Source organism: Mastigoproctus giganteus, chromosome 10 (genome assembly GCF_048544385.1).
Source record: "Mastigoproctus giganteus isolate SK-2022 chromosome 10, ASM4854438v1, whole genome shotgun sequence".
Classification (NCBI taxonomy): domain Eukaryota; kingdom Metazoa; phylum Arthropoda; class Arachnida; order Uropygi; family Thelyphonidae; genus Mastigoproctus; species Mastigoproctus giganteus.
In genome coordinates, this window is record NC_143584.1 from 133,017,693 (window position 1) to 133,045,518 (window position 27,826).

The 27,826-nt window shown below is 38.3% G+C and overlaps 1 protein-coding gene across 6 annotated transcripts in view; it reads right to left on the reverse strand.

The window, feature by feature from the left end:
* LOC150079291 (intermembrane lipid transfer protein VPS13D-like) overlaps window positions 1-27,826 on the reverse strand; it is a 1,618,665-nt gene that overhangs the window by 1,413,356 nt on the left and 177,483 nt on the right. For all 6 annotated transcript variants that reach the window (XM_090383928.1, XM_090383929.1, XM_090383926.1 and 3 more), the window contains one exon: window positions 20,609-20,774. In XM_090383928.1, coding sequence (XP_090240054.1) covers window positions 20,609-20,774 — 166 coding nt within the window. The remainder of the gene's footprint in view (window positions 1-20,608; window positions 20,775-27,826) is intronic.

Below are 27,826 nucleotides of genomic sequence, written 5' to 3' on the forward strand. Positions count from 1 at the left end.
GTTCAACTTCAAACCCACAGAACCAACTTTTCATCTTCCTCATTTATTCATTCAACTGCCGTTTTCTGGAACAACCTTCCTTCATATGTATTTCCTGAAAATTACCGTCTACAGAAGTTCAAGTCCAATGTCAACAAATATCTTCTTTCGTCTGTTGTTGTTGTTATTTTTGGCACAAGGGCTGCTTAGACCATATTGCACCTATCAGTGATATGAAAGTCATCAATGGTGACTGTTGTGGAAACAGTCAGAGATGATCATATAATTTTATTCGTTTAAGAAAACAGAATAACTCGAAGGGATTAGCATCGTTGCCTATGATATGAGAGTGTTTTAGAGGTTCTTTTAGATTTGGAAGGAAGCTGAATGAGCATTGTCGAGCATGTTTGTACTGATTGCATTCAACAAGATCACTAAGTATAGGCCAAATGGGATGGATGAGCAGTGGCTTTGAATTTTAGCAGCATAATTCAGAAGTAACACCTTTCTTTTGAGGCAGAGCAGAACTTCATGGGCTTCAGCGTAGATACTTTGTACTGGCGATGTTCTATAAGCACCTGTAGCAATCCTGAGGGCAGAATGTTGAATAGGAGCAAGCTGTACTAGCACACTCTCCCTAGCAGAGTCATAGACCGGGTCCCCATAATCAAGACGAGATCTAATTAGAGTTCTATACAGGTGAAGTAAAGTGTAACGGTCTGCACCCCATGTTGAGGAAGAAAGAACTCTGAGAATATTCATTTTTTTCTGGCAGGTTGTCCGGAGATATTTGATATGTTCTAAAAAATTAAGTTTCCTATCAAAAATTAGACAGAGGAGGCAAATGCTACTCATAACCGAGATAGGATGATTTGTCAGGTGTAGCTCTGGGTCAGGATGCACTAGATTTCTGAATGAGATAGTCGGTAACTGTTCTGTGTCATAAATAGTTCAATATTGTTTAGTGAGATTTGTAGTTGCCTTTCAATGAAGTTCATATTCAGCGAACTGCAGGAAACAGTCAGATCATCGGTGTAGAGGTACGAGTTCACAGTGTTGGGAATACATTTGGTAATATGATTTATTCTCAATGCAAATAAACTAGCACTGAGAACTGAGCCCTGTGAGACTCCTTCCTCTTGTATATAGATTTGCGAGAAGACTTGTCTGTAGCGAACTTGAAAAGATCTATACTGAAGGAAGTGATGTATGTAGCATGGTAAGTGACCTCTCAGGTCAAGGGAATGAAGATCTTTCAAGATACCAAAATGCCAGGTGGTGTCAAAGGCCTTCTCTATGTCAAGGCAGACCATGACAAGATGTTCATTTTGGATAAATGAATTCCTGATATTTGTTTCAGCTTTGACCATAAGATCTAGGGATGAGCAATTTTTTCTGAAACCAAGCTGGTTATCAGAGATCAGATGTTTTGAATCCAGATAGCATGTTAATCAGCAGTGTATAATTTTTTTGAAAGTTTTACTCAAGCAACTGGTAAGAGAAATGAGTCTATAATTGTGAGCGATAGAATGATCTTTCCTTGGTTTGGCAATTGCCAGTACATAGGAGTGATGCCAGCGAGTGGGGTATGAATGTTCAATAAATATACAGTTGTAAAAGGTCAGCAGCAAGGATAATAATTTATTGTCTAAGTGTTGAAGCATTATGTAATACACTCCGTCAAGACAAGCAGCATTGTTCTTTGAGGAATATATAGCTTCTTGAAGTTCGATCATAGTAAGTGCCTGATTGTATGGTAGAGAAGCAGTGGTTTTGAAGATAAATTTTGATTTTTCGGCTGAATCTTTGATCTTCTGAAATGACAGATCATATGAGGTTGAGGCAGACAACTGGGAGAATACTGTCCCCAGAGTATTCGCAATCTCTACAGGAGTAGAGAGCGCCTGTCTTTCCAGTTGAATATTGGCAAGGATAATGGAGGAAATTTGCCATTTAGCTGTCTTATTTTTTTTCACATTATTTTTACATCAATATTTTTATTTACTGAAGTTGCAAATCAGACCCAAGAGTTTTTTTTAGCTTTCTTTCTGATGTGTCGGGCTTTGGCTCTGAGTTTCTTATAATTTATAAGCTTATTGGCAGTAGGGTATTTGCGGAATATATTTAGGTTTAGGCCTAAATGGATGTCATATGAACTAAAGAGACATATGGCAGAGAAGAAAAATGCATGGGATACATATAAATTAACATGTGACACAGAAGCCTATGATAGATATAAGTTGATCTGTAAGCAAGTTACAAACGAGGTTAGGCAGGCGAAGGCAGATTACGAGAAATCCTTGGCAAAGGATGCAAAGAAAAACAGCAAAGAGTTCTTTACTTATGTAAACTCTAGAAGGAAGGGGATGAATCAGATTGGTCCATTTGATATCGATGGTTCAACTGTTGATGATCCTACTCAGGTAGCTAACAAACTAAATGAATATTTTGCATATTTTGCAAATGTGACCCCAATTCACAAAGGAGGATCAAAGGCTGACACAAGTAATTATAGACCTGTGAATTTAACTTCTGTTCCAGGAAAATTAATGGAGGCACTGGTTAAGCACTGCAGGATCATCTAGACAAGACTTCAATTATAGCTCAAACACAGCATAGGTTTGTTAAGGGAAAGTCTTGCCTGACCAATTTGATTGGATACTATGATGCAGTCACAAAAGAACTGGATGCAGGGAATAACTTTGATATTATATATTTGGATCTTAGAAAGGCTTTTGATACTGTTTTGCACATGGAAGACAGCTGCAGAAATTGGAGCAAAATGGCATTGGAGGCAAATTGCTGCTATGGATAAAGGAATGGTTGAGGGGGAGAAGACAGAGTGGTAATCAATGGACACTGCTCATCATGGACTAATGTTATTAGTGGAGTCCCTCAGGGTTCAGTGTTGGGTCCATTATTGTTTTCTGTATTTATAAATGATATTGATGATGGTAAATCAAGCTTAATGTCCAAGTTTGCAGACGATACAAAGGTTGGCAGGGTTGTTAAGGACACTACTGACACTATGCTGCTGCAACAGGATCTGGAAAGGTTGAGCAGATGGGCTGAGTGGTGGCAAACGAAGTTTAACATTGACAAATGTAAAGTACTATATATGGGAAACAGCAACCCCAGAGCAACATATCAACTCTATGGTACTACACTGGCAGTGGTAGAGAATGAAAAGGATCTGGGGGTAATTGTGCAGGCAGATATGAAGTTCTCTGAGCAGTGCAGATGGGCTGCAAGAGTAGCTCATAGTGTCTTGTCAATGATATACAGGAATTTTTCTAGCAGGGATAAGGAGGTGATTATTCCCTTGTATAAGGCAATGGTCAGGCCACACCTTGAGTACTGTATACAGGTCTGGAGGCCTCATTTCAAGAAGGATGTAGGGCTGCTGGAACAAGTACAGAGAAGGGCAACAAGATTAGTGAATGGAACAAAGGGTTGCTCTTACGAAGAAAGGCTTAAGTTTTGCAAATTACAGTGTCTGGAGAGCAGGCACCGGTGAGGTGATCTGATAGAGGTATATAAACCCTGGAACGGTTTGAACTTTCTTTTCAATGCTGATGGGATTCTTCCTCTTGCTCAGAATAATCACCTGAGAGGGCATAAATTCAAAATGAGGAAAGACAGATGTACGATAGATGTGCGGAAGTTTGCCTTTAGCCAACGGGTAGTTGGTTGGTTGGTGGAACAGACTTCCATCCCTTGTTGTGGTAGGTGACAGCCTAAATAAGTTTAAGGCTCAGCTGGACAGGTATTTCGAATGAACGGAGGGGCGAAATGGAAGTGGTTTTTTTTTTTTTTTTGGCTAATGCTGCATAAGCTTGCTTTGTTGCATCATATGCCTCTACTAATGCTAATATTCCTTGCTCGGTTTTTTTCTTTTTTGGCATTCTTACATTCTTCATCCCACCAATAGTTTATGGGTCTATAGGTGAATGACTGTGATTGTGGAATGGCAATAGATGCAGCTTCTAGAATTTGTCTGGTGATATGATCAGTGGCTGTGTCAATTGGGAAAGATTCGATGATCTGTTTATCTAATGAAACATGAGAGGTATACTTGGCCCAATCTGCCTTGAAAAATTTCCATTTTATGTGGTTTTCTGCAGTTGAAGAGTGTGATGTTTGGATTTTACAGATTAATGGGTAGTGGTCACTGTTTAGTGGATCATCTAGAGCTGTCCACTCAATATTAGGAAAGAGGATCGGAGAGCATATAGATAGATCTATTGCAGACACTTGTTCCTGTTGGGAGGTGGATGTAAGTTGGTGAACCAGTATTTAGTATGGTTAAGTTTTGTCTGTCAATAAGCATTTCAATGAGTTGCCCTCGTCCATCTGCATTGGGAGAACCCCACAATGGATGGTGTCCATTGAAGTCGCCCAATAAACAGAGAGGAGTTGGCAACTGCAGGATAAGATTTTCAAGTTCGTGAATAGTACAAGGATGATTGGGTGGTAGATAGATCGAAACAAGAGTCAGAGTGATGCCAATTGCTATTCGGGTAGCAACAGCTTCTATAGAGGTTTGTAAAGAAATGCGTCTGCATGGGACTCGCGAATCTATGAGAATGGCTACTCCACCACGAGCATTATTTGCAACAGGTCTATCTTGTCTGAAAAGAGTATAGTTTTATATCGAGGGAGATACTAATTATGTCGTATATGTCATCAATATTGCTCCTGAAGACTCTACAATTCCATTGGACAACGTTGTTCATTGTTTAAATTTAGATGAAGTGAAACTGAATCTGACTGCTTTCTGGAAGTCTGTTTTTTGACACAGTCAATATTAACTTTATCTCTTTTTGAGAAAACAGGTCTTGTGTCTATTTCATCCTCTGGATGGATCTCCAGAATGGTTTCGGTATCATCTTGACTGGAAATTTCATTAGTATCCATAAGGGAGGAGTCAAATGTCTGTTTTCGATTATAATCTGCATTATCAGCTTGGACGGATCTTACGGGAGCTGCATTGGCAGAAGGTGGTATCGTGACTGGTGTGTTGTTAGCTCTGCTAGAAATCTGTTGCTTTGAAGGTTGAGGTACAGAACTGAGCAGGGAACAAGCCCATTCCGAAATAGATATTTGGAGGTAATGAGGTATCAGTCTGGACTGATACTGAATGAAACTTTTTAGATGCTTCAGCATACATGCGTCTAGGTGTCATTGGTTGTATTTTCTTTCTTGCTTCTGGGAATGGAACTTTCTTTTCTATTTTATATTTCTGGATTTTTTTCTCATACTTCCACTGTTCACAATTTTTAGAAAAGGCTGGATGGTTGCCTTTACAATTGAGGCAGAGCAGAGCAGAGCCTGGGCTTTACAGTCAGCCTGGGAATGATCTTTTGAACCACAGTTAGGACATACAGGGTCTCCTTGACAGACTGTTTGTGAGTGTCCGAATTTCTGACACTTGTAACATCTTATTGGGTTTGGAATATATGGGCGAATGCAAATATGCTGCTTTTATTGATGAAGGTAAAATTAGGTGAGCTGAATGTCAAAATTATGCTGCGAGTTGGAAGGAGTTTGCCATCTTTTTTCATCATAATTCGTTTTGCCTGTGTGACTTTCTGATCCTGCAGTTCCTGAACAATTTCTTCTTCTGAGACATTCATTAGGTCCCATTCAGAAATAACACCTTTGAATGAATTAAGTGTGGCATGTGGGGACACCTTAACTGGAACTCCTCCAAATGAGGTGAGTCTGAGTAGAGACTCAGAGTGTTCGGAGTTGGTGGTTTCAACAAGCAGGTCGCCAGATTTCAGTCGTCGTACCATTTTAATTGGTGAAAATTTGTCACATTCCATGTTTTGCTCCTTTTGGCCCTGGGGTTGGTTTTACCATTCAGATTTCCGGCCCCGCCACAGGGAGGCAGGAGCACTGCCACAAGGTGACCAATCGGCTAAGTTAGTTAGTTAGTACTAATAGAAATAAAAAACAGAAAGGTAACTTTCCTTTCTGTGAGCCTTTGCCTACTTCTTCTGGTGTAAAAGAGCTACACTAATTAATAAATAAAGAAAACGGTTGTTGAAACAAAATATAATCTATAACTTGAAGGCTCTTTGGAAATAACACTTTGAGATACGCACAGAAATCGCTTGGTCACGGAAAGCTTGGCACCCGGAGCCTTCTTTCATCTTCTCAACTTCCAACCCACACATGGTACTAAGTACTATAGGATTTAATGCCTCTCGTGTTTGGGGTTTACATTAAAAAAAAAAAAAAAACCTTTTTAGTAGGACTGTAATTCTCTCGACACTCAATCGTGGATGAATGTATTATTATATGAACCCACCACATGTACTTAGTCTTAAATAAATCAAATTAAAAATAGCTACTAATTGAAATCCTCAAGCATTCAATTCTCATATCACACCAAGAGTGCCGAGAGGAGCCATGGACAGTCAGCAGCTACCAATCGCCAAAAAAAAACCAACCAATATCGAATGCTACCATAATAACTGAAAAACAATTTTCGCAAAAAATCTTAAAACCACAAAACAAATATTCATCAATACACAAACAATTTAAACTTTAAAACCGTTTACAACTTCTTCTTTAAAGTGACCAACTTATTCGGATTTTCGGTGTTCACAAGAAGTACAAAACCATATGTGATTGATATCCCTGTTATATCTAAAAAAGTATTGAAACCTGACACAAGATTATTTATATAGACCAATGTATGAATTACTTTACATACTTACGCTTTAAAGTCCACGAGTCGGAAATATTATAAGGTCTGCATATATTAAGTACTAATTCATTTCTAATGTTTCAGCAATTAATAAATTAAAATATTCCTGCTGTGTACTAAGAATTTTCGATTCATTAAAAAGGAACACGTGTCCATCATTGAACGCATGAAACGCAAGCGCCGAGGCACCTGCTCTAACCGATGCCACATGCTGCCGTATACTTATCGAAAGTAAATTTTGGGTAGAGCCAATATAACCGGAATTGCACCCACCACAAGGAATATTGTAAACAATGTTATTAGCTTCCATGGTAGGGACTACACCAATTGCTCTATGTTTCAAGACGGCATACAGTTTACTCTTGGGTTGTGAAACAATCTTAAATTCAGTGTTCTTAAAAATGTTAATGAATTGTGTATCCCAATGCTGTATAGACAGAACTTTAATAAAATGTTTATGATCCGCTCTGCTATTTGTTGTACCTGTTTCCAATTTATATTTTGCCTGTTGACTAATTTGCATAATGATACCTAATGAATAACACCTATTTAAAAATCTTTTTGTAATTTCCATAAGCTCATCCCAATAAGGAATCCTGCATGGAGCTGTATTTATATGCATTGTGAAACTGATTAAAAATAATGCTCCATTTATATGTGAAAGGATGATAGATTGAACAGTGCAAAAATTTTACAGTATTCGTCGGCTTCCTATAAATTTTAAAATGTATATTTTCACTAACCCTAGCTAAAGTAAAATTCGGAAAATTTATGAATTTATTCTGCAGGATTTATATTTCTAAAGTGAACTTAAGTCTGGTGTGTATGCTATTAAATGTATCCAGGACATTAGCATTAGCAGAGGCATATGATGCAAGAAAGCAAGCTTATGCCGCATCAGCGAAAAAAAAAAAAAAACACGCTCCGATTTCACCCCTCCGTTCGTTCCAAGTACCTGTCCAGCTCAGCCTTAAATTTATTTAGGCTATCAACTTCCACAACAAAGGATGGAAGTCTGTTCCACCAGCCAACCAACCGCTGGCTAAAGGCAAATTTCCACACATCTATCTTACATCTGTCTTTCCTCAATTTGAATTTATGCCCTCTCAAATGATTTCTGAGCAACACGAAGAATTCCATCAGCATCGAGCATGCCCAAACCATTCAAGGCTTTATACACCTCGCAGGTGCCTAGTCTCCAAACATTGTAATTTACAAAACCTTAAGCCTTTCTTCGTAAGAGCAACCCTTCGTTCCATTCACTAATCTTGTTGCCCTTCTCTGTACTCGTTCCAACAGCTCTCCATCCTTCTTAAAATGACGCCTCCAGACCTGTATACAGTACTCGAGGTGTGGCCTGACCATTGCCTTATATAAGGGGATAATCACTTCCTTATCCCTGCTAGAAAAATTCCTGTATATCATTGACAAGACACTATGAGCTACTCTTGCAGACTGTCTGCACTGCTCAGAAAACTTCATATCTGCCTGCAAAATTACCACCAGGTTCTTCTCGTTCTCTACCACTGTAGTACCACAGAGTTGATATGTTGCTCTGGGGTTGCTGCTTCCCATATGTAGTGCTTTACATTTGTCAATGTTAAACTTCATTCGCCACCTTGCAGCAGCATACTGTCCTTAACAACACTGCCAACCTTCGTATCGTCTGCAAACTTGGACATTAAGCTTTATATACCATCATCAATATCATTTATAAATACAGAAAACAACAATGGACCCAATACTGAACCTTGAAGGACTCCACTAATAACATTAGTCCACGATGAGCAGTGTCCATTGATTACCACTCTGTCTTCTCCCACTCAACCATACCCTTTATCAATAGCGACAATTTGCCTCCAATGCCACACTGCTCCAATTTGTGCAGCAGTCTTCCATGTGCAACAGTCAAAAGCCTTTCTAAGATTCGAATATATGATATCAAAGTTATTATCTGCACCCAGTTCCTTTGTCACCACATCATAGTATCCAATCAAATTGGTCAGGCAAGACTTTCCCTTAACAAAACCATGCTGTGTTCAAGCTATAACTGAAGTCTTGTCTAGATGATCCTGAAGTACTTCTTTAACCAGCGCCTCCATTAATTTTCCTGGAACAGAAGTTAAACTAACAGGTTTATAATTACTTGTGTTGCCCCTTGATCCTCCTTTGTGAATTGGGGTCACACTTTCACATCTCCAGTCAATAGATACCTCCCCTCAGTCCAAAGAAGCTCTCATAATTATGGCTAAGGGTTTGCTTACATCCTTTGCTGCCTCCTTTAATATAACTGGATAGATCCCATCCACCCCGGGTGCCTTTCTTGTGTTTATCTTCAACAATTTCTCCTCCATTTTCCTCTCAGTTATTACACTCCAGCTCACTGCCAGAGTTTAACTCACCTCTGGCATTCCCCTCCCTGAATAACTCCTCATGGGTGAATGTAGATGCAAAATAGTCATTTAGTTTGTTAGCCACCTGAGCAGGATCATCAACAGTTGAACCATCAATATCCAGTGGACCAGTCTGATTCATTCCTTTCCTTCTAGAGTTTACACAGGTAAAGAACTCTTTCTTGTTTTTCTTTGTATCCTTTGTCAAGGATTTCTCATAATCTGCCTTTGCTTGCCTAATCTCCTTTGTGACTTGGTTACAGACCAGCTAATATCCATCTTAGGCTTTCATGTCACCCATTAATTTATATGTATCCCATGCATTTTTCTTCTCAGCCACATATATCATTAGTTCATCTGACATCCATTTAGGCCTAAACCTTGAACAATATTTCTTAGTTGGTATGTAAAGCCTAGTAGCTTCCAAGATAATTTCTTTGAATGCTTTCCATTTTGAATTTGCTGTTGGTAACATCATCAGTTGGTCTCACCGTATAGAATTTAAATACTGTCTCAGACCATCGTAGTCACTTTTACAAAAACAAAAACTCTTCCCTTTACCCCTAATGGTAGTTGCCTCTTTGAGTAAATCCCACTTCAGCACACTGTGATCACTGCCACCTAGTGGTTCCTTTATCTGCAGATTCTTAATGCATGAAGAATCACTACTGATAATCAGATCAAGAGTATTACTCCCTTTAGTTGCCTCCCAAATATGCTGACGTAGAAAACAATCATCCAATAAATCCACAAAAGCCTTGCTAGTGTGTGAGTGACCAACCCACAAATTCCAGTCAATATCTGGGAAATTAAAATCCCCCATTATAAGACACACTGATTTACTGGCCCACTATTTCCCTGTGCAGTTCCTTATTATACTCATCAGAGTCATTAGGCCTATAACACACTCATACTCTCAATTTTGATCTCCCAATGCTTATGTCACACCAATCTGACTCGACACTGCACTGCACTATCCAGCGATGTCGACTGGCTTCACTTCCTTGGATTTTGTGTGTTTCTTAACTAATAGCATAACCCCTCCTCCCTTCCTATCATGTCTATCCTTCCTGTACACATTGTACTGCCCAAATTCCAGTTCTGCATTCCTTATATCTGTGAAACCACGTCTCCAATATCCCAACAATATCTGCCTTTGATGTTTTGAGCAATACCTCAAATTCATCAAATTTATTTACCAAACTCCTAGCATTGGTGTACATGCAAGTATACATGCACCTGTTCCTATTCTTAGCTACCCTAACACAACTCATGTGTTTACTTGTACCGCAATGACTCCCAGCTGTCTCTGAAATACCCTGCAATTTGTTTTCCAGGCTACTACTCGTTGCAATAGAAGCAGTGCGAGAATCACTTTCATCCCTGCCAGGGGCTACTGTTAATCTATTAGTCCTTGTATCACCCCAAGCTAGCAGTTTTCCGACCCACCTAACACTGCCTCGATAGCATCAGCAAATATTCTTGCAACCTTTCTGTATCCCATCCCTGTAGAAGCAGTCTCTCCTGTTAACAAGTACAGACCACGCTGAAAAAAAAATTCTACCCCTTGAGCCTTGCACAGTCTTTTCAGGGCCGAATTGATCGACAAGGCTCTCATCATATACTCCCTCCTATTGTGTATGGGCAGAATTGCAGACACTTTCAAATTCAACCCTAATTCACGGCTTTTTTTAAACAGTGACCTGTATTTGTTAAATAATTCTGCCGGTCTCCTACTCTTAATATCATTAGTGCCAACGTGTACAACAATGTCACCCTTTGTGTCCTTAAAAGATGATATCTGCTCTATAACATCATCAACCTTTGCCCCTGGCAGACATACCCTGGTCCTATTCCACCTGTCATTTTTACATAGCATGTTCCCCATTTCCCTGACAATGGAGTCACCAACATTCTATACTATGTGTCTATTAGTAATTATTAAGATATCATCCAGATACCTAGCATAAAAAGTTATATTTGGAAGACGCAGCGTTAAATATATTAAGGACTAATTTCCTTTGAAGATCTTATTCAGATAAATTTCAGCAACCAATCCACTCAAGCTTAGCCCCCATCGGTAACCCGAATATTTGCTTGTATATTTTACCTTGGAAATATATATATAATTGTTTTGAACAAGAAATTTAATCAAATAGAATATTTCATTCCCAGGTAAATTTGACATATTTAAACTAATTGCCTGATCAATGATAAGGTCCCATACTGCATCGAGCATATTCTACATGTACATTAGTGTACAGGGAAACAACATCTAAAGAGAATAATTCATCCTCTCCATTTAGCGTTTTTGCTTTTAATTGGTTAAATGCCATATCCGAATTCTTTAAACTGAACTTTAATGTTGAACGCAAAGGTTTAATAATGCTGTACAGATACGTTGCGAGCGAAGCAAAGGCTGTGTTTCTGTAAGAGACAATGGGTCTAAATTGATATCCTATTTTATGTAGTTTAACTTGTCCGAAAAGAGTTGGTACCGCATTAGTACCTAGCTTTCAGTTTTTAAAATGGCTATCAAAATAGTCTTTTTTTCTGTACTCAGTTAACTTGCTATTAAATTGTTTAATTAGGTTGTCAAAAACTGCTTTCTCTACAACCTGGTAGGTAGAACTATCAGATTACTAAGTTTGTTATAAAATCATATTACTTAATATTACTAAGTTTGTCTATAAAATCAATTTTATTTAAGACCATAACTGTATCCCCCTTGTCAGCTTTCTGTATAATAATATTTGTAAATTCTGGAGACCAATGCTCTCTTCTTTTAATAACCTAGGTATATAAGGGTCCCTATCCTGATTAACAATTCCAGTTATCTGTTGTATAAATCCTTCCCTATTTTTTGTGTTCTTTAACCCAAATTCGAATTCAATCACTGTTTTCTTTTTAGGAAGATGTATGGGAGGTAAATTATAATTGAGACCCTTACTTAAAAGATTAATTTGTGGAATAGACAATTCATAAGAGGACAAATTGACCATGTCTGGTTGGTAATATTATCTGCAGTATGTGTTACACACACAATTCCGTCATGTTATACTGTGTGCACCTATCCAAAATTATACACTGCTTCGCCTTGTCTTCTCTTCCCCTTCATGATATTCCTACTGAAATGCCATTATTTCTCATAAAAAGTAAGCATTGTAGTTTATTAGTGTCTCATGTTTATTTCATATGCTTGCATCTGTTTGCTTATTTCAATAATTGATTTTAGATAAGTCCAATTATTAATATGTAAAAATCTCTTTATCTTATTGCATAAATGTGTAATTTGCAAAAGTAACTCTTCTTTTTGCAAACTCTAAAATCCAAGGTCAACCAAACAATTTTTAGCGAAACCGTAAGTGCTAACTTCTTAATACCCGATAACCTTTGTCTTAATGACATCCTTGCAAATTTTGGGAGTAAATTTTCACTAATGCAATATTTAAAAATTTTATATGAAATTTCTATGCTTCATATTGCAAAGTCGTATCAATGTATGCATGGATTATGTTATATAAATAATCTCTCATATTGGCGATATGAAAATGAACCTAAAAACACCAAAGAATTAAAAGGTGATACTAAAATGTGAAGGAAGTGTCTCATGTGAGAGAGAGAAACAAACGATAAGTCAAGTTATTCAATATATAGATTACTGATTAGAATCAAAGAGCAATGAAGCCAAATATGTCCTATTATTATAATCTTAAATTATAAGAGGAAACCTCATACCTTTTTAGTAGCACTGTAATTCTCTCAACACTCAATAGCGGGTGAATGTATATATGAACCCACCCCACGTACTTAGTCTTAAATAAATCAAATTAAAAATAGCTACTAATTAAAATCCTCATGCATTCAACTCTCATATCACACCAAGCACATCAAGAGGAGCCACGGACAGTCGGTGGCCACCAACCCCCAAAAAAAACAACCAATATTGCATGCTACCATGAGAATTGAAAAAAAATTGTCACAAAAAATCTTAAAACCACAAAATAAATATTCATCAATACACAAACAATTTAAACTTTAAAACCGTTTACAACTTCTTCTTTTAAGTGACCAACTTATTCGGATTTTTCGAATAAGTTGGTTCACAAGAAGTACAAAACCATATGCAAATGATATCACCACTGCTATATATAAATTATCAGAACTTGACGAGATTATTTATATAGACCAATGTATGAACTAAATAAATAAATTTTCTATTTATACTCCGGGACGACCAAACAGTCAGAGGAGTTAACAAGATAGACAGAATACAAGAAACAGCACCGTATTCAGCAGTCACGGGCTTACTTTACATACATGCCGTTAAATTTATAGGAAGCCAACGAATACCGGAAAATTTTTGCATTGTTTGAGCTATCATCTTTTCACATATAAACAGAGCATTATTTTTAATCAGTTTCACAATGCATATAAATACAGCTCCACGCTCGGATGAGCTTATGGAACTTAAAAAAAGATTTTTAAATAGAGGTTATTCATTAGGTACCATTATGCAAATTAGTCAACAGGCAAAATATAAATTTGGGATAGGTACAACAAATAACAGAGTGGATCATAAACATTTTATTAAAATTCCGTATATACAGCATTGGTATAGACAATTCATTAACATTTTTAAAAACACCGAATTTAAGATTGTTGCACAACCCATGAGTAAACTCCATGCCATCTTGAAACAGAGTGACTGGTGTAGACTCTACCATGGAAGCTCGTAACATTGTTTACAATATTCCTTGTGGTGGGTGCAATTCCGCTTATACTGGTTCGACCTAAAATTCTTTCGATAAGGATACAGCAGCATGCGGCATTGGTTAGGGCAGATAGGACAAGTGCCTCGGAGCTTGCGTTTCATGTGATCAATGATGGGCACGTGTTCCTTTTTAGTGAATCGAAAGTCCTTAATACGCAGCAGGAATATTTTAAATTATTAATTGCTGAAACATTAGAAATGAGATTAAATTCTGACTCTATTAATATACGCAGACCTCATAATATTACGGACTTGTGGACTTTAACACACATGTATGTAAAGTAATTCATACATTGGTCTATATAAATAATCTCGTGTCAGATTTCGATAATTTTTTATATATAACAGGGTGAATATCATTTGCGTATGGTTTTGTACTCCTTGTGAACATGGAAAATCCAAATAAGTTGGTCACTTAAAAGAAGAAGTTGTAAACGGTTTTAAAGTTCAAATTGTTTGTGTATTGATGAATATTTGTTTTGTGGTTTTAAGAGTTTTTGTGACAATTGTTTTTCTTTTCAATTCTCATGGTAGCATGCGATATTGGGTGGTTTTTTTTGGGGGTTTGGTGGCCACTGACTGTCCAGGGCTCCTCTCAATGTGCTTGGTGTGATATGAGAATTGAATGCATGAGGATTTTAATTAGCTATTTTTAATTTGATTTATTTAAGACTAAGTACGTGGGGTGGGTTCATATAATAATACATTCATACACGATTGAGTGTCGAGAGAATTACAGTCCTACTAAAAAGGTTTCCTCTTACAATTTAAGACTATAATAATAGGACATATTGGGTTTCATTGCTCTTTTGATTCTAATCAGTAATTCTGATCAACAACAGTGAACAAAATATATACCACAAAGGAAAATCCCACACATGTGCAAACAATCCATACCTATGCATCAAGTATAGCAGAAAAAAGAAGGAAAGGAAAAAAGAGTGGGGGGAGTAAGCGAAATAGAAGACGTTAATCATCAGACTGTATTATTGTTGTAATGTCTAGTAGCTCTATTGTTAACTTGCCGTCTCCCTTTGTGGTGCAAAACAGTGGCTTCCATAATAGGGTGAATGGAGGTCCTAGCATTATGATTAATGTGGGACCCACCATTGCTATATGGAAGGCCTCTAACAATGGGAGATGCCGTATATCGAGTGCATAATCCAGAATCTCAATGTTAGACAGGGAAGTGGGGCTCATAGAGAAGTGCTGCTCAGTCCAGTAGTGCTCAGCAACAGCTGAGGCACCAAAATCAGCTTGTAGTATAGCGCTCATGCTCAGAAATCATATCACCTAATCTACACTTAGATTCCCCAATATAACAGCCCCCCACAGTCTAAACAAGTAATACTATAAATCACTCTTGCACGATGTAGCATGGGTACAACCAATTTCATACTGGGTAACACTGGTTGTAACTTCCTGCTAGACAGCTGTATGCAATCAATACAGTAACATTGCAGCACACTGGCAAGACATGCAGATACACCCAGATAATGGGGAATATATGCATAGCAATCGGTGAATCAACCCACTCTATGAGGGCTATTATCTTGCAATTGGAATCTATCCATAACATGAAGGGAATAACCACAATTAGATAATTCCGATCTGACTCTAGCATACTCAGTCTCCCAATCAATAAAAGAAACACAATGTGAGCGTGTGCCACTCTAGCCATGCTGTGTAGATGCTCCAAGGCATGTGTAGAATTATAATTTATAAATTGGCCCCGGCAATTTATAAATTATAATTCAGAACATGGGTTTTCCATAAACCGAAGTCACTAAATGATATGCATTGAACTAAAACATTCAAAAATGCAGAAGATTGTCCACCTCCATCTCCACAGCAAAATCAATATACAGAGATAAAGAATTAAGATACTGGAGGAGCAGTGACTCTGAACCCTGGGAAACAACTGCAAAGACATCATCAACATACCTATGGCAGAGTCTGATGGTATTGCAAACCTGCAAATATGTAGTCTTCAAAAGCCTCCATAATAATATTTGCTACGGGCACACTAGTTAGTGTGCATATAGCAGTACCCTGAATTTGTTAATAAAAAGAACAGCTATACTCGATAGCACAGCTGGACAAACAAATATTCAAGGGCTGACACATATCATCAATGGAGAGAAGTCCTGCTGCTCAATGTGGAATCCCTGTCCAACAACTGCCTAATAAGCGTAATGTTGGGCTGAATTGGAATAGATGTGAAAAGGGAGACCACATCAAAGGAAACCTCATATGACCTCACTCTCCATAATATTAAACTACCTAACCTCCAAAAATATGAGTACTACTTTTAACAGTATAGTCTGTGGTACCAATAAGAGGGTTATGCAAATCAAGTAAGTACTTGGGGAGTTCATACGTCAAGTGCACAACATGAAAAAATGGGCTGTTGAGGAATGCCTGGTTTATGAACCTGAGATAAACCATAAAAACTGGGAAGTTCGAAACCTAATGCATGAGGCCATCACTGCACAGATTTACTAATCTTCTTTTCTAGAAACCATGAATACACTAGTTTGTTCATTTGAGACTCCAAACGTGTAAATATTCCACCAACAGGCTCATAAACCCATGTAGTAGTAGTAGTAGTAGCATGTGATGCAAGAAAGCAAGTGTATGAGCTTATGCAGCATCAGCCAAAAAAAAAAAAAAAAAAAAAAAAATCACACCATTCCCTCCAAATGCCTGTCCAGTTCCTCCTTAAATTTATTTAACTTATCAACTTCCACAACGACAGATGGAAGTTTGTTCCAGCAATTAACCACCCGGTGGCTAAAGGCAAATTTCCACACATCTATTCTACATCTGTCCTTTCTTAATTTGAATTTATGCCCCCTTAGGTTCTTAATCTGAACAAGTGGAACGATCCCATCAGAATTCAGCGTGCTCAACCCATTCAAGGCCTTATACACCTCAGATCACCGCGCAGGTGCCTAGTCGCCAGCCACTGCAATTTGCAGAACTTAAGCCTCTCGTGGTAAGAGGATCCCTTCATTCCTCTCACCAATCTTGTTGCCCTTCGTTTGCAGTACTCAAGGCTTGGCCTGACCATTGCCTTATACAGAGGGACAATCACCTCCTTTTCCCTGCTAGCAAAATTCCTATATATCATTGACAAAACCCCATGACCTGCCCTGGCAGCCTGTCTGCATTGCTCAGAAAACTTCATATCTGACTGCACAATTACTCCCAGGTCTTTTTCATTTTCTACCACCTTAAGTGTAGTACCACACAGTTAGTACGTTTCTCTGGGGTACCTTTGTGAATTGGGGATACATTTGCACAAATCCAGTCCGTGGAAACCTCCCCTGAGTCCAAGGATGCTCTCATAATCTCCTGTAGTAAAGTCAAAATCTTTTGCATAATCTCCCCTATTCAAAACCACAGTGAGCAAGAACACTTTCCACCCCAAAACAAATTGAGTAACTGGGGTTTTCTCAGAATCACTGCAAAATTCATTCCTAAGGACAGAATTCCACTGTCAGTTCCTTGTTATTCAAATTCAAGACAAATTGTGTAGAGTTGTTGTTATTATTAGCCATACGTTTGACCAATTCATTCCTTCCTACTACACAGGAACCATTCGTCTCGGAGACTAAAGCCTAAAATTTCGTTTGTTGCTGTAAGAATTATCTATTTGAAACATGCAAGGAAATATTGAATGCAGATCAGAAATGGGAAAGAGATAAGTGTTGTCATGATATTGTGCAGCATTCTGAACCTAAGCTCAGTTTTGGGTTGCACCACTTGGACCTTAAAACTAAAGAACAATTTAAACAATCCCTCTTCTTCCCCTCCTAAAAAATTGAGTGCAGAAGTTGGTTGGGTAAGTCATAGCATCCGCCTTCTGAGATGCAAAAGATGAACATGGTTGATTTTCTGGAATGAGGTGCCACTGATCAGTGCCAAGTATTATTCTAACCTACTGAGGTGTTCCCATGAGCAATTGAAGCTCAAGCAGTGTGGAAAATGTAGTAGTAGTAGTGGGATATGATGAAAGAGAGCAAGATTAAAAAGCATCAGCCAAAAAAAAAAAAAAAAAAAAAAAACTCCTGTCCATCCCCTCCAATAATTTATCTAGTTCTTTCTTGAAATTATTCAAATTACCCACTTTCACAACAGAAGGAAGTCTGTTCAAACAATCAACCACCATCTGGCTGAAGGAAAACCTCAGCACATCTATTACACAACCATCCTAATGCCCCCATCGTATGTAGTCATAATAGGAAGAAAAATCCCATCAGCACTGAGCTTGCTCAATCCATTTAAAGCCTTAAACACCTCAATCAGATCACCTCACAGGTGGCTAGTCTCCAGATCTGCATTTACAGAACTATATGCCTTTCTTGGTAAGAGTCCCCTTTCATTCCGTTCAATTTCATTGCCCTTCATTGCACCCATTTCGGCAGATCTACATCCTTCCTAAAATGAGATCTCCATACCTGTATGCAGCACTCAACATGTGGCCTTGTACAATGTGATAATCACCTCCCTAATCCCTATTAGTGAGGTTTCTGTATATCATTGACTACACCCCATGAGCTGCCCTGGCAGCCTGACTGCATTGTTTAGAGAACTTCATATCTGACTGCACAATTGCCCCCAAGTCTCTTTCATTTTCCACTACCATGAGTGTAGTACTACATAGCTGGTACGTTATTTGTTACGTTAATGCGTATGTTAGGATTACTGCTACCAACGTGCAGCACCTTGCATTTGTCAATGTTAAACTTTAACTGCCATTTCTCAGCTCATATACCTAATTTTATAAGATCTTGTTGTCATTAACCACCCTGCAGCCTTTGTATTTTCTGCAAACTTAGACATCTGGGGCATTTTTGAATGGGAGATCCCCTAGTGCTTATTGATCAGGACTCACTGAGGAATTATACAAGTCAGTTAATTTCTCTATGCATCCATTTATAATGACTACTGGTCTCCTGGATCTAACCAAGACAGTGATCTGTATCAATTGCTGCAGTAGCAATGGATTCATGTCGTATGTGGGGTTACAAATCTTTCCAAAAGAATTGTAAGTTTTCTTCTTAATGTGCCAATTTAATTCAGAGGAAAACTTGCACCAACTGCTTTTTTTGGGATCAAGTGTCAGAAGCCGTAGGATGTATTTTGCCGAAACTATTAAAAAACCAAATTCCTTTGTCAGAATGTTTTGCACAACTGTTCCATGAGATGCCTATAGTCTGCATTTCACCTGAGAATAGTTATTTATTCTCATGGTGAAATGATTTTTTTTACCATGAGCATACTGATGGAGTAGATGTTCCATTTCATCATGAACTTTTTTCATTATTAACCCCTTTTTTTTCTGCAGGTCTTATGATGATAAAATGTTCAGATATTATCTGACAATAAGAATACACACAGAGTTCAGGGTCCTCAAGAAAAGTGTATTAAAGTTATTAACCTATATTTTTGCTTTAAAGCAATAAAACAGTTAACTCAAACTGATAATCAGTCAAAATTATATGGTTCTTAAGTGACAGTTACCACAAAATATAATTTCCAAATAGTCGGATAATCTTTCTCCAAATCAGATAACATTTTGTCAATTCTGACCAGTCCACTAGCAATCATCACACAATTACCTTTTCTCTTCTCAGCTCATCACATCAAATTACAGAATTCCTATCACTACTCAAATGGGCACACACACATTTTTGAAACTAAAAATATCGTGAATAAATTCTCTAAGTACATAAATAAGATTTTTCCCCCAAGAAAAACTACTGCCTTTTCACACCTAATCAGCCATTGTCATAGCACAATAATTCAATCAGCTCTTCTGATAGCAACTGAAAATTCTACCAGAAGGAAAATCATTGACTGAAAGTAGCCCCTGGTGAATACTGGAGTTCTCTATCACTAGACAAAATGTACACACAGCAAGAAGAAACTTACAGAAAAAGAGAACCTGGCCTTGTGATGAGGTATAGGACGTTAAATAAATCTTAAAAAAGCATATGCCAATGCTATCATCATCCATAAAATATGATCACGGCACCACCTATTCTCTACCATTGATAACTCTGATTTCTGGGGCATGGTTCACAAATTTATGTGTAATATCAATAATTTGCCAGGATATACTGCAGGGCCATTATGAACAACGTAGAAACATGAATCGGGACAGTACAGTGAATTCATTTCTAGATAATCGAATGCCTACAGCCAATTGAGCCACAGACTGGCCATCATCAGAAAATCGGAAGACATATTGAAGTTTCCATGCTGAACTAAAAACAACCTTAAAATAGATGAGGAGATAGGACAGGTGCATTGAGCTAGATGTGGGCTTATGCTGGAAATAAATTAACATTAAGAAATTCAAAAAAAACAATGTTTCATATTTTTTGATTTAATTTATGAATCTTCTTTGATTGCCACATAGCTAAACAACTTCATCTCCCGTGGTCTGCATCTACTGGAGATTTGAGTGCTTTTTCACTTCTTTCTGTGAATGTGGTATTCAGTTACGCACAAGTACACTTAGGAAAGGTGAAAGCATAATCTTGATCCATGCCATAACCTAAATCTTTTCAATAATTTCCTAATCCCTTTCAATTAGTAATAATTGAAAGGGATTAGAAAGTCACAATAGAGCTTAAAATATTAAAAATTAATGGGTATATGTCTTTATTTATAGTTACAGATTATAAAAGGTATAAAAGGTCATATTATAAGGAATTATGACATGCAACATACCTTTGCTGATGACGTAAGACTTTCAGGTTTGGAGAGAAAAGTATGGTAACATCTCACATAAGTTACAATGTCTCTTGCTCTCTGCAGTGCAAACTGCCAGGTGCTTCTTTGCATGCGAAGAGTATCTAAATTAGCTTGGATTGCAAAATTCCACCATATCTTCGCACTGACAAAAAAAATATATTTACAGATTTAATGCATATTCATTTACAGATATGATAAATGTTTACTGATACAGTTATTCCCCCCCCCCCCAAACATAGAGCATGGTTTGTTCACCACTGATAAAATTGGTGCATAGCAAACCCTTGCTATGCTAAATGCTAAAGTACAGGCCAATGTTGAAAAAAAAAAAAAAGTCGCGAATTAGGGTTAAATTTGAAAGTGTGTAATTCTGCCCAGACATGATAGGAGGGAGTATATATGATGAGAGCCTTATCAATCAATTCGGCCCTGGGGAGATTGTGCAAGGCTCATGGGGTAGAATTTTCTCAGCATAGGCTGTTCTTGTTAACAAGGAGAGATTGCTTCCTACAGGGATGGTATACACTTAAATATAAAGAGTGCAAGTATATTTGTTGATGCTATCGAGGCAATGTTAGGGGGGGGAACACTGCTAACATGAGGGATTCACAAAATAATATATCAACAGTAGCCACAGACAGAGGTGGAAATGATACTTGAACTGTTGCTATTGCAATGAGCAGAAACTTGGAAAGGAAGTTTCTGGAGTTTTCAGGAACTGTTGGGCGTCATCATGAAATAAGGAAATACATAGGCTGTGTTAGGGTAACTAAGAGTAAGAACAGGTGCATGTATCCTTGCATGTACACCAATACTAAGAGTACAGTAAATAAATTTGATGAATTTGAAATGCTGGTCAAGACATCAAAGACAGATAATGTTGGGATATCAGAGACATTTGTTGTTTGTTTATTTGGTTTTTAGGAGCATTAGCAACTAAGGCCATATTGCTCCGGGATATGTGGTGGTCATTCCCTGACCTTTCCACATCATCCATATTTGGTGGTGACGGGCTCGAACCCCGGTCTAATCAAGAAGCGTGTGCTACGCACTGCTCCTTCCCACCTGGCTACAGAGGTGCCTGTTCATCAGAGACGTGGTTTCACAGATACAAGGAATGCAGAATTTGAATTTGGGGAGCAAAATGCACAGAAAAAATAGACAGGATAGGAAGGGAGGAGGAGGTTATACTGTTAGTTAAGAAACACAAAATCTAAGACAGTACATCCAGTTGACACGGGTGGACAATGCAATGCTGAGTCATTTTTTGCTCAAGTGTGAAATAAGCACTGGGAAAGCAAAAATGAGGGTAGGAATGTGTTTTAGGACAAATGGCTCTGATGAGTATACAATGAACAACTATACAGAGAAATAGAGTGGGCCGATAAATCTGAATGTCTTATAATGGGGGATTTTAACTTCCTAGATATTGTCTGGAACTTGTGGGTTGGTCACTTTTGTGCAAGACTTTTGTGGATTTACTGGATGATTGTTTTCTACAGCAGTATGTTCAAGAGGCAACCAGAGGGTGTAATACTCTTGATCTGATTATCAGCAGTGATTATTCATGCATTAAGAATTTACAGATAAAGGATCCACTAGATGGCAGTGATCACAGTGTACTGATGTGGGATTTACTTACAGATGTAAGTACTACCAGGTGTAAAAGGAAGGGTTTTTGCTATTGTATAGGTGACTACAGTGGTTTCAGAGATATTTTAAATTCTATACAGTGGGTCCAACTGATGATGAACAACTATATAGAGGCATATTTTACAATTCTCCAAAGATGATTACCAACAGCAAATTCTAAATGGGAAGCATTCAAGGAATGAATCTTGAAATGCAACTAGGCTTTTCCTACCAACTAAAAAATACTGTTCAAGGTTTAGACACAAATGGATATCACATGAAATAATGAGACTTGTGGCAGAGAATAAAAATGCATGGGATACATATAAATTATTAGGCAACACAGAAGCCTATGGTAGATATAAGATAGTCTGCAATCAAGTCACAAAGGAGATTAGGCAAGCGAAGGCAGACTACTTTGCATCCTTTGCCAAAGAGAAATCTGTGGCAAAGGATGCAAAGGAAAACAGCGGACTCCTTTACTTATGTAAATTGAAGAAGGAGGGTGGTGAATCAGATTGGGCCTCTTGATATTGGTTTGACTGTTGATGACCATGCTCAGATAGCTGACAAACTGAATGTGATTTTTTTTCTTCTTTTCCCTTTAAATTTGGGCTGAGGCAGAAGGATAATCTTTCTTAGCAAATTATTAGATTTTACTGTTCTATACAGCAGACAGGCCTTATAACTCAGGTTTAACTGTACTTTCATCCAATGCCACTGAAGGCATGTGAATTAAAGTAATACACTACTGACCTTTTTCCACTAATCTCATTGTAATATTATGATGTTTCAATGATTAAAATTATGTTTCCAAATTTAATGGCTGAAAAAAAATTTCCAAATTAATAAAATATACAGTGTTCCTGGTAACATTTATGTTATATTCATTAATATGCACTATTGATTAAAACAGCCACAATACATGCATATATAAATGCAAAATATGTATTTGCACACATGCAAATGCATATATATATATTTTTTATTCTAATTTCATTTTACAAAAGCTCTAAATTCCACAAAGAAAACTTGCTCCAGAGAGCCCACCACTACTGAAAACTCATTGCCCATAGCCCTTCATATTTCGGAAACACCACTGCAAGCCCATGTATGTTCCAATAACTTATTGCCATGAGCCCACACAAAATCCAGAACTCTCACGTGAAAGTGTTAGTAGTAGTAGCGGCAAAAGATGCAAGCTTATATAGCATTCAGGGAAAAAAAAACACACTTCACCCATCCACACTCCAAGAGTTTGTCTAGTTCTTCCTTGAATTTATTAAACCATCCACTTCCAACAACAGATGGAAGCCAACTGCAACAATCACCCACTCACTGGCCAAATGCAAACTTCAGCACATCTATCCTACAACCACCCTGCCTCAACTTGAATCTGACCCTCATGTGTGTAGTTTCAGCAAGAAGAAGAATGCCATTAACATTTAGCTTACTCAATCCATTCAAGGGGTTAGACACCTAAATCAAATCTCCCCCACATGTGCCTAGTCTCAGGACATTGCAATTTGCAGAAATGAGGCCTTTCCAGGTAAGAGCATCTCTTGTTCCCTCCACAAATCTGATTGTCTTCTCCCTACACCAGCTCCAGCAGATCCACATCCTTCCCAAAGTGAAGCCTCCAGACCTGTACAGCACCCAAGATGCAGCCCAACCATGGCCCCATACAAGGAGACAATCACCTCCCTATCCCAACTGGCAAAGCTTCTGTATCACTGACGAAACCCCATGAACCTTCCTGGCAGTATGAGTTAACACAGTTAAGCCCATATTCAGCCTATAATTTTTATAAATACATTTAGTTTTTTACCATATCATTATGTGATGCCATTATAGCTTTATTGAATTTGTTTTTATTATTTTTATTATTATGGCTTATTTTTGAAAAATTGTCTTCTATCATTTCATTGATGCCTATTGGAGAAATCTATTATTGATGGGGTTCTTTTTTATATTTTCCGATTGTATAGGAAGAAATTCTTCATGGCACACCCTGTCTGCTCTACACACAGATTCCTTTCTTAGATTTGAATTTGGGAAGATTAATTATGTATCTTCCTCATTCAGCTTTCTATGGCAGTATGATTGTGTAATAAATCTTTCTTCGACTTTCAAATAATTACTTTAAGAATGAAAAAATTCTTATAGCAGATTACAGACTCCATATAGCAGTTTATATATTCTTATAGCAGTTTACAAACTCTACTGTAATTAGCATTAGCATTAGTAAGGGTATTTGATGCAAGAAAGCAAGCTTATGCAGCATCAGCCAAAAAAATAATAATAATAATAATAATAATAAATAAATAAATAAAAAATAACCACTTCCACTTCACCCCTCTGTTCATTCGAAATACCTGTCCAGCTGAGCCCTAAACTTATTTAGGCTATCAACTTCCACGACAAGGGATGGAAGTCTATTCCACCAACCAACCGCCCACCCACCCTTGAGATTGTCACAGACATTCTCTCAGATATGCCAGACAAGCTGTACTTGCTACCTGGGAGTCTATAAGGCTGATGGAACTGATATTTGGGTGACACTCAAGTCAAGTGGACCCAATTTCTGCGAAGTCCGGACGGTCTGTGACAGCCAAATCCTCTGCTTGCACCTTCACGATGGTGGAACTGTTAGTAATCCTGGGTATAACCTGCACGCACAAGTACATGGTGGGTGACCACCCAGGTGTGAACCAACGTAAGCAGGGGTCGAGGTGTGGCGCCCACACCACATGGAGGAACGCCGCCCCTCTATATTACCAGGCAGTACTAGGTGGTAGATGACTCTCATCAACCGGTGAAATACCACCACTTTGCTTATTGGGGGCCCGAAGTGGTGGAACCCATGTTTAGTCTCTAGAGCTAAGTTCCGGTCAACCCTTCCCTATCTCTTTCATCATGCAGTATGATTGATGACTTTTGAGGTTATGAAGAACGTCGTGGAGAGATCCACTATTTCTTACATTTCGAGGGTACAGCTCTAAAACGGTGTTCGCAGGCCGGCCGCTAGTTAGTACACTGGACCAAACCTATTGGTAACTCTCTAGGAGGCTTCCGGATCAGCTAGTGTATAATTGTGATACCTCTACTCTGCCAGATAGTGTCTGGAGGTAGTCCGAGTAGTGTATATGCGGGGAGCATTGTCGAGGCCACGTTATGTCAGGGATCTGGGTATATTCTTACCACATGTGCACCATATCCAAAAATTTCATTACTTCATACAGCATGTCCCACTCACTTTTTCTTACTATTCAATACACCATGAATCGTCAAACTAATAGAGCAAGCTTATCTGCGAAAAGATCTAAACCTCCCAAGGACTTCCTAATTCCTTTCACAAATATACGTGGTCTCAATTCTAATCTCAACGATGTCCATTTCCACTTGCAGTCTGCCAAACCCCATGTATTTTTTCTGACAGAATCTCAGTTATTGGTTGATTCAACTACTGCTCATCTCAGATGCCAAATTATTCGCTGTATGATTCCTTTCGCCTCAAAGGTGGTACTTGTGCATATGTCCATTCTGATATTCCCTGTCAGAGACTTGGCAATTTGGAATCTCCTCTCTTTGATCTTCTCTGTCTTAAAATCTCTCTAACTCATTGCGTCAAATTCATCTGTTGTCTCTACCGTTCTCCCAACTCCACTAATCACTTGGAGCTCTTTGACTTCCTCTCTTTGCAACTGGACTTTTTCCAGTGCAACTTTCCTAACAGTAAGGTAATTTTCCTTGGTGATTTTAATGTTCACAACTCCAGCTGGCTTCCGTTTTCTAGTCACACCGACCCAGCAGGTCGAGATGCTGAGGCTTTTGCAATTACTAATGACCTAGCATAGATTGTTCATTTACCCACAAGAATACCGGACAATCCTAATCATACAGCCAATACGCTCGATCTTTTTCTCACAAACAACCCTTCTAAGTACATGGTTGAAGTGAGAGGTCCTCTAGGCACTTCAGATCACAAATTGGTGATTGTCTCTTCTCCAATGGAACCTTTATCTCATGGCTATTCCCAACCTCGTGTTGTTTGGCATTACAAGAATGCAAAATGGGATGACCTGCGAGACTTCTTTTCTTCTTTTCCATGGCCAGATTACTGTTTCAAAACTTCTGATGTCAATGTTTGCTCAGATCGTGTCAGTGAAATTATTCTTGCAGGAATGGAATCCTTTATCCCACACTCCACTTTAAAATCTCGTCCTTTATCTAAACCTTGGTTTTTCAATAAATGTGCTAAGACTGTTCAACAGAAGAATGTTGCATATCGTAATTGGCTTGTTTCTAATTCTTCAGTTTCATTTTCTGCCTACACCAAAGCTTGCAACAATTGTAAAGCAGTTATTAATCAGTCCAAACTAGAGTTTGAACAGGTTAAGAGTAGAAAACTTGCTTCTTGCCCTAATGGTAGCCGAGCATTCTGGTCTCTTGCCAAAGCTACTGGCCGCAACTTTTGCCCATCTCTGCTCCCACCTCTGTCCAAACCAGATGGTTCTGTTGTCACTTCAGCCAAGGATAAAGCTGACCTGCTAGCATCCCATTTTTCTTCCAGCTCATGTATTAATGATCTTGGTAAAACACCTCCCACCATTCCCAACACACTCCATTCAATGCCTCCTGGGACTTCCGTCAAAAGGATATCAGAAGGATTTTGATGAATCTTGATGCTAAGAAAGCTCCAGTTCCTGATGGTATTTCTCCACTTGTTCTCAAAACCTGTGCTCCTGAACTTACTCCTATTCTTTGCCGCCTTTTTTCACTTTCTTATTCCAAAGGTGTTTTTCCTTCTGCTTGGAAATTTGCTCATATCCAGCCAGTTCCTAAGAAGGGTGACAAATACCTCCCATCCAATTATCGTCCTATTGCAATTGCTTCTACTCTTTCTAAAGTAATGGAGAAATCAATTAATCGCCAACTCTTAAACTACCTAGAAACCTTCCGTCTGATCAACGATCGCCAGTATGGATTCCGTCAGTGTCGATCCACTGGTGATATTCTAGCTTATGTTACCCATTTATGCACTAATTCAATGGAAAGGTTTGCTGAAAAACAAGTAGTTGCTCTTGACATCTCAAAGGCTTTTGATCGTGTTTGGCATAAAGGTCTTCTAAACAAGCTTCCATCTTATGTTCTGCCAACTGTTTTTAGTAATTGGTTATCCAGTTTTCTCTCTGATCGCTCACTGCGGGTTAGTTATTAGTTAGTTATTTGGTTTTTAGGAGCATTAGCAACTAAGGCCATACTGCTCCGGGATATGCGATGGTCATTCCCTAACCTTTCCGCATCCTCCATATTTGGTGGTGACGGGCTCGAACGCTCACTGAGGGTGATGGTAGATGGCTCTCTGTCTTCTAACTTCTCCACTAATGCCGGTGTCCCCCCAAGGTACAGTTCTTTCCCCCACTCTTTTCCTCTTGTATATCAATGACCTTCTTCCATTGACTGGAAATCCTATCCATAGTTTTGCCAATGATAGCACATTGCATTCAACTTTCCATTTTGAGAAACCTTGTCCTGCTCAATCAGCTTCAACTTCTCGAA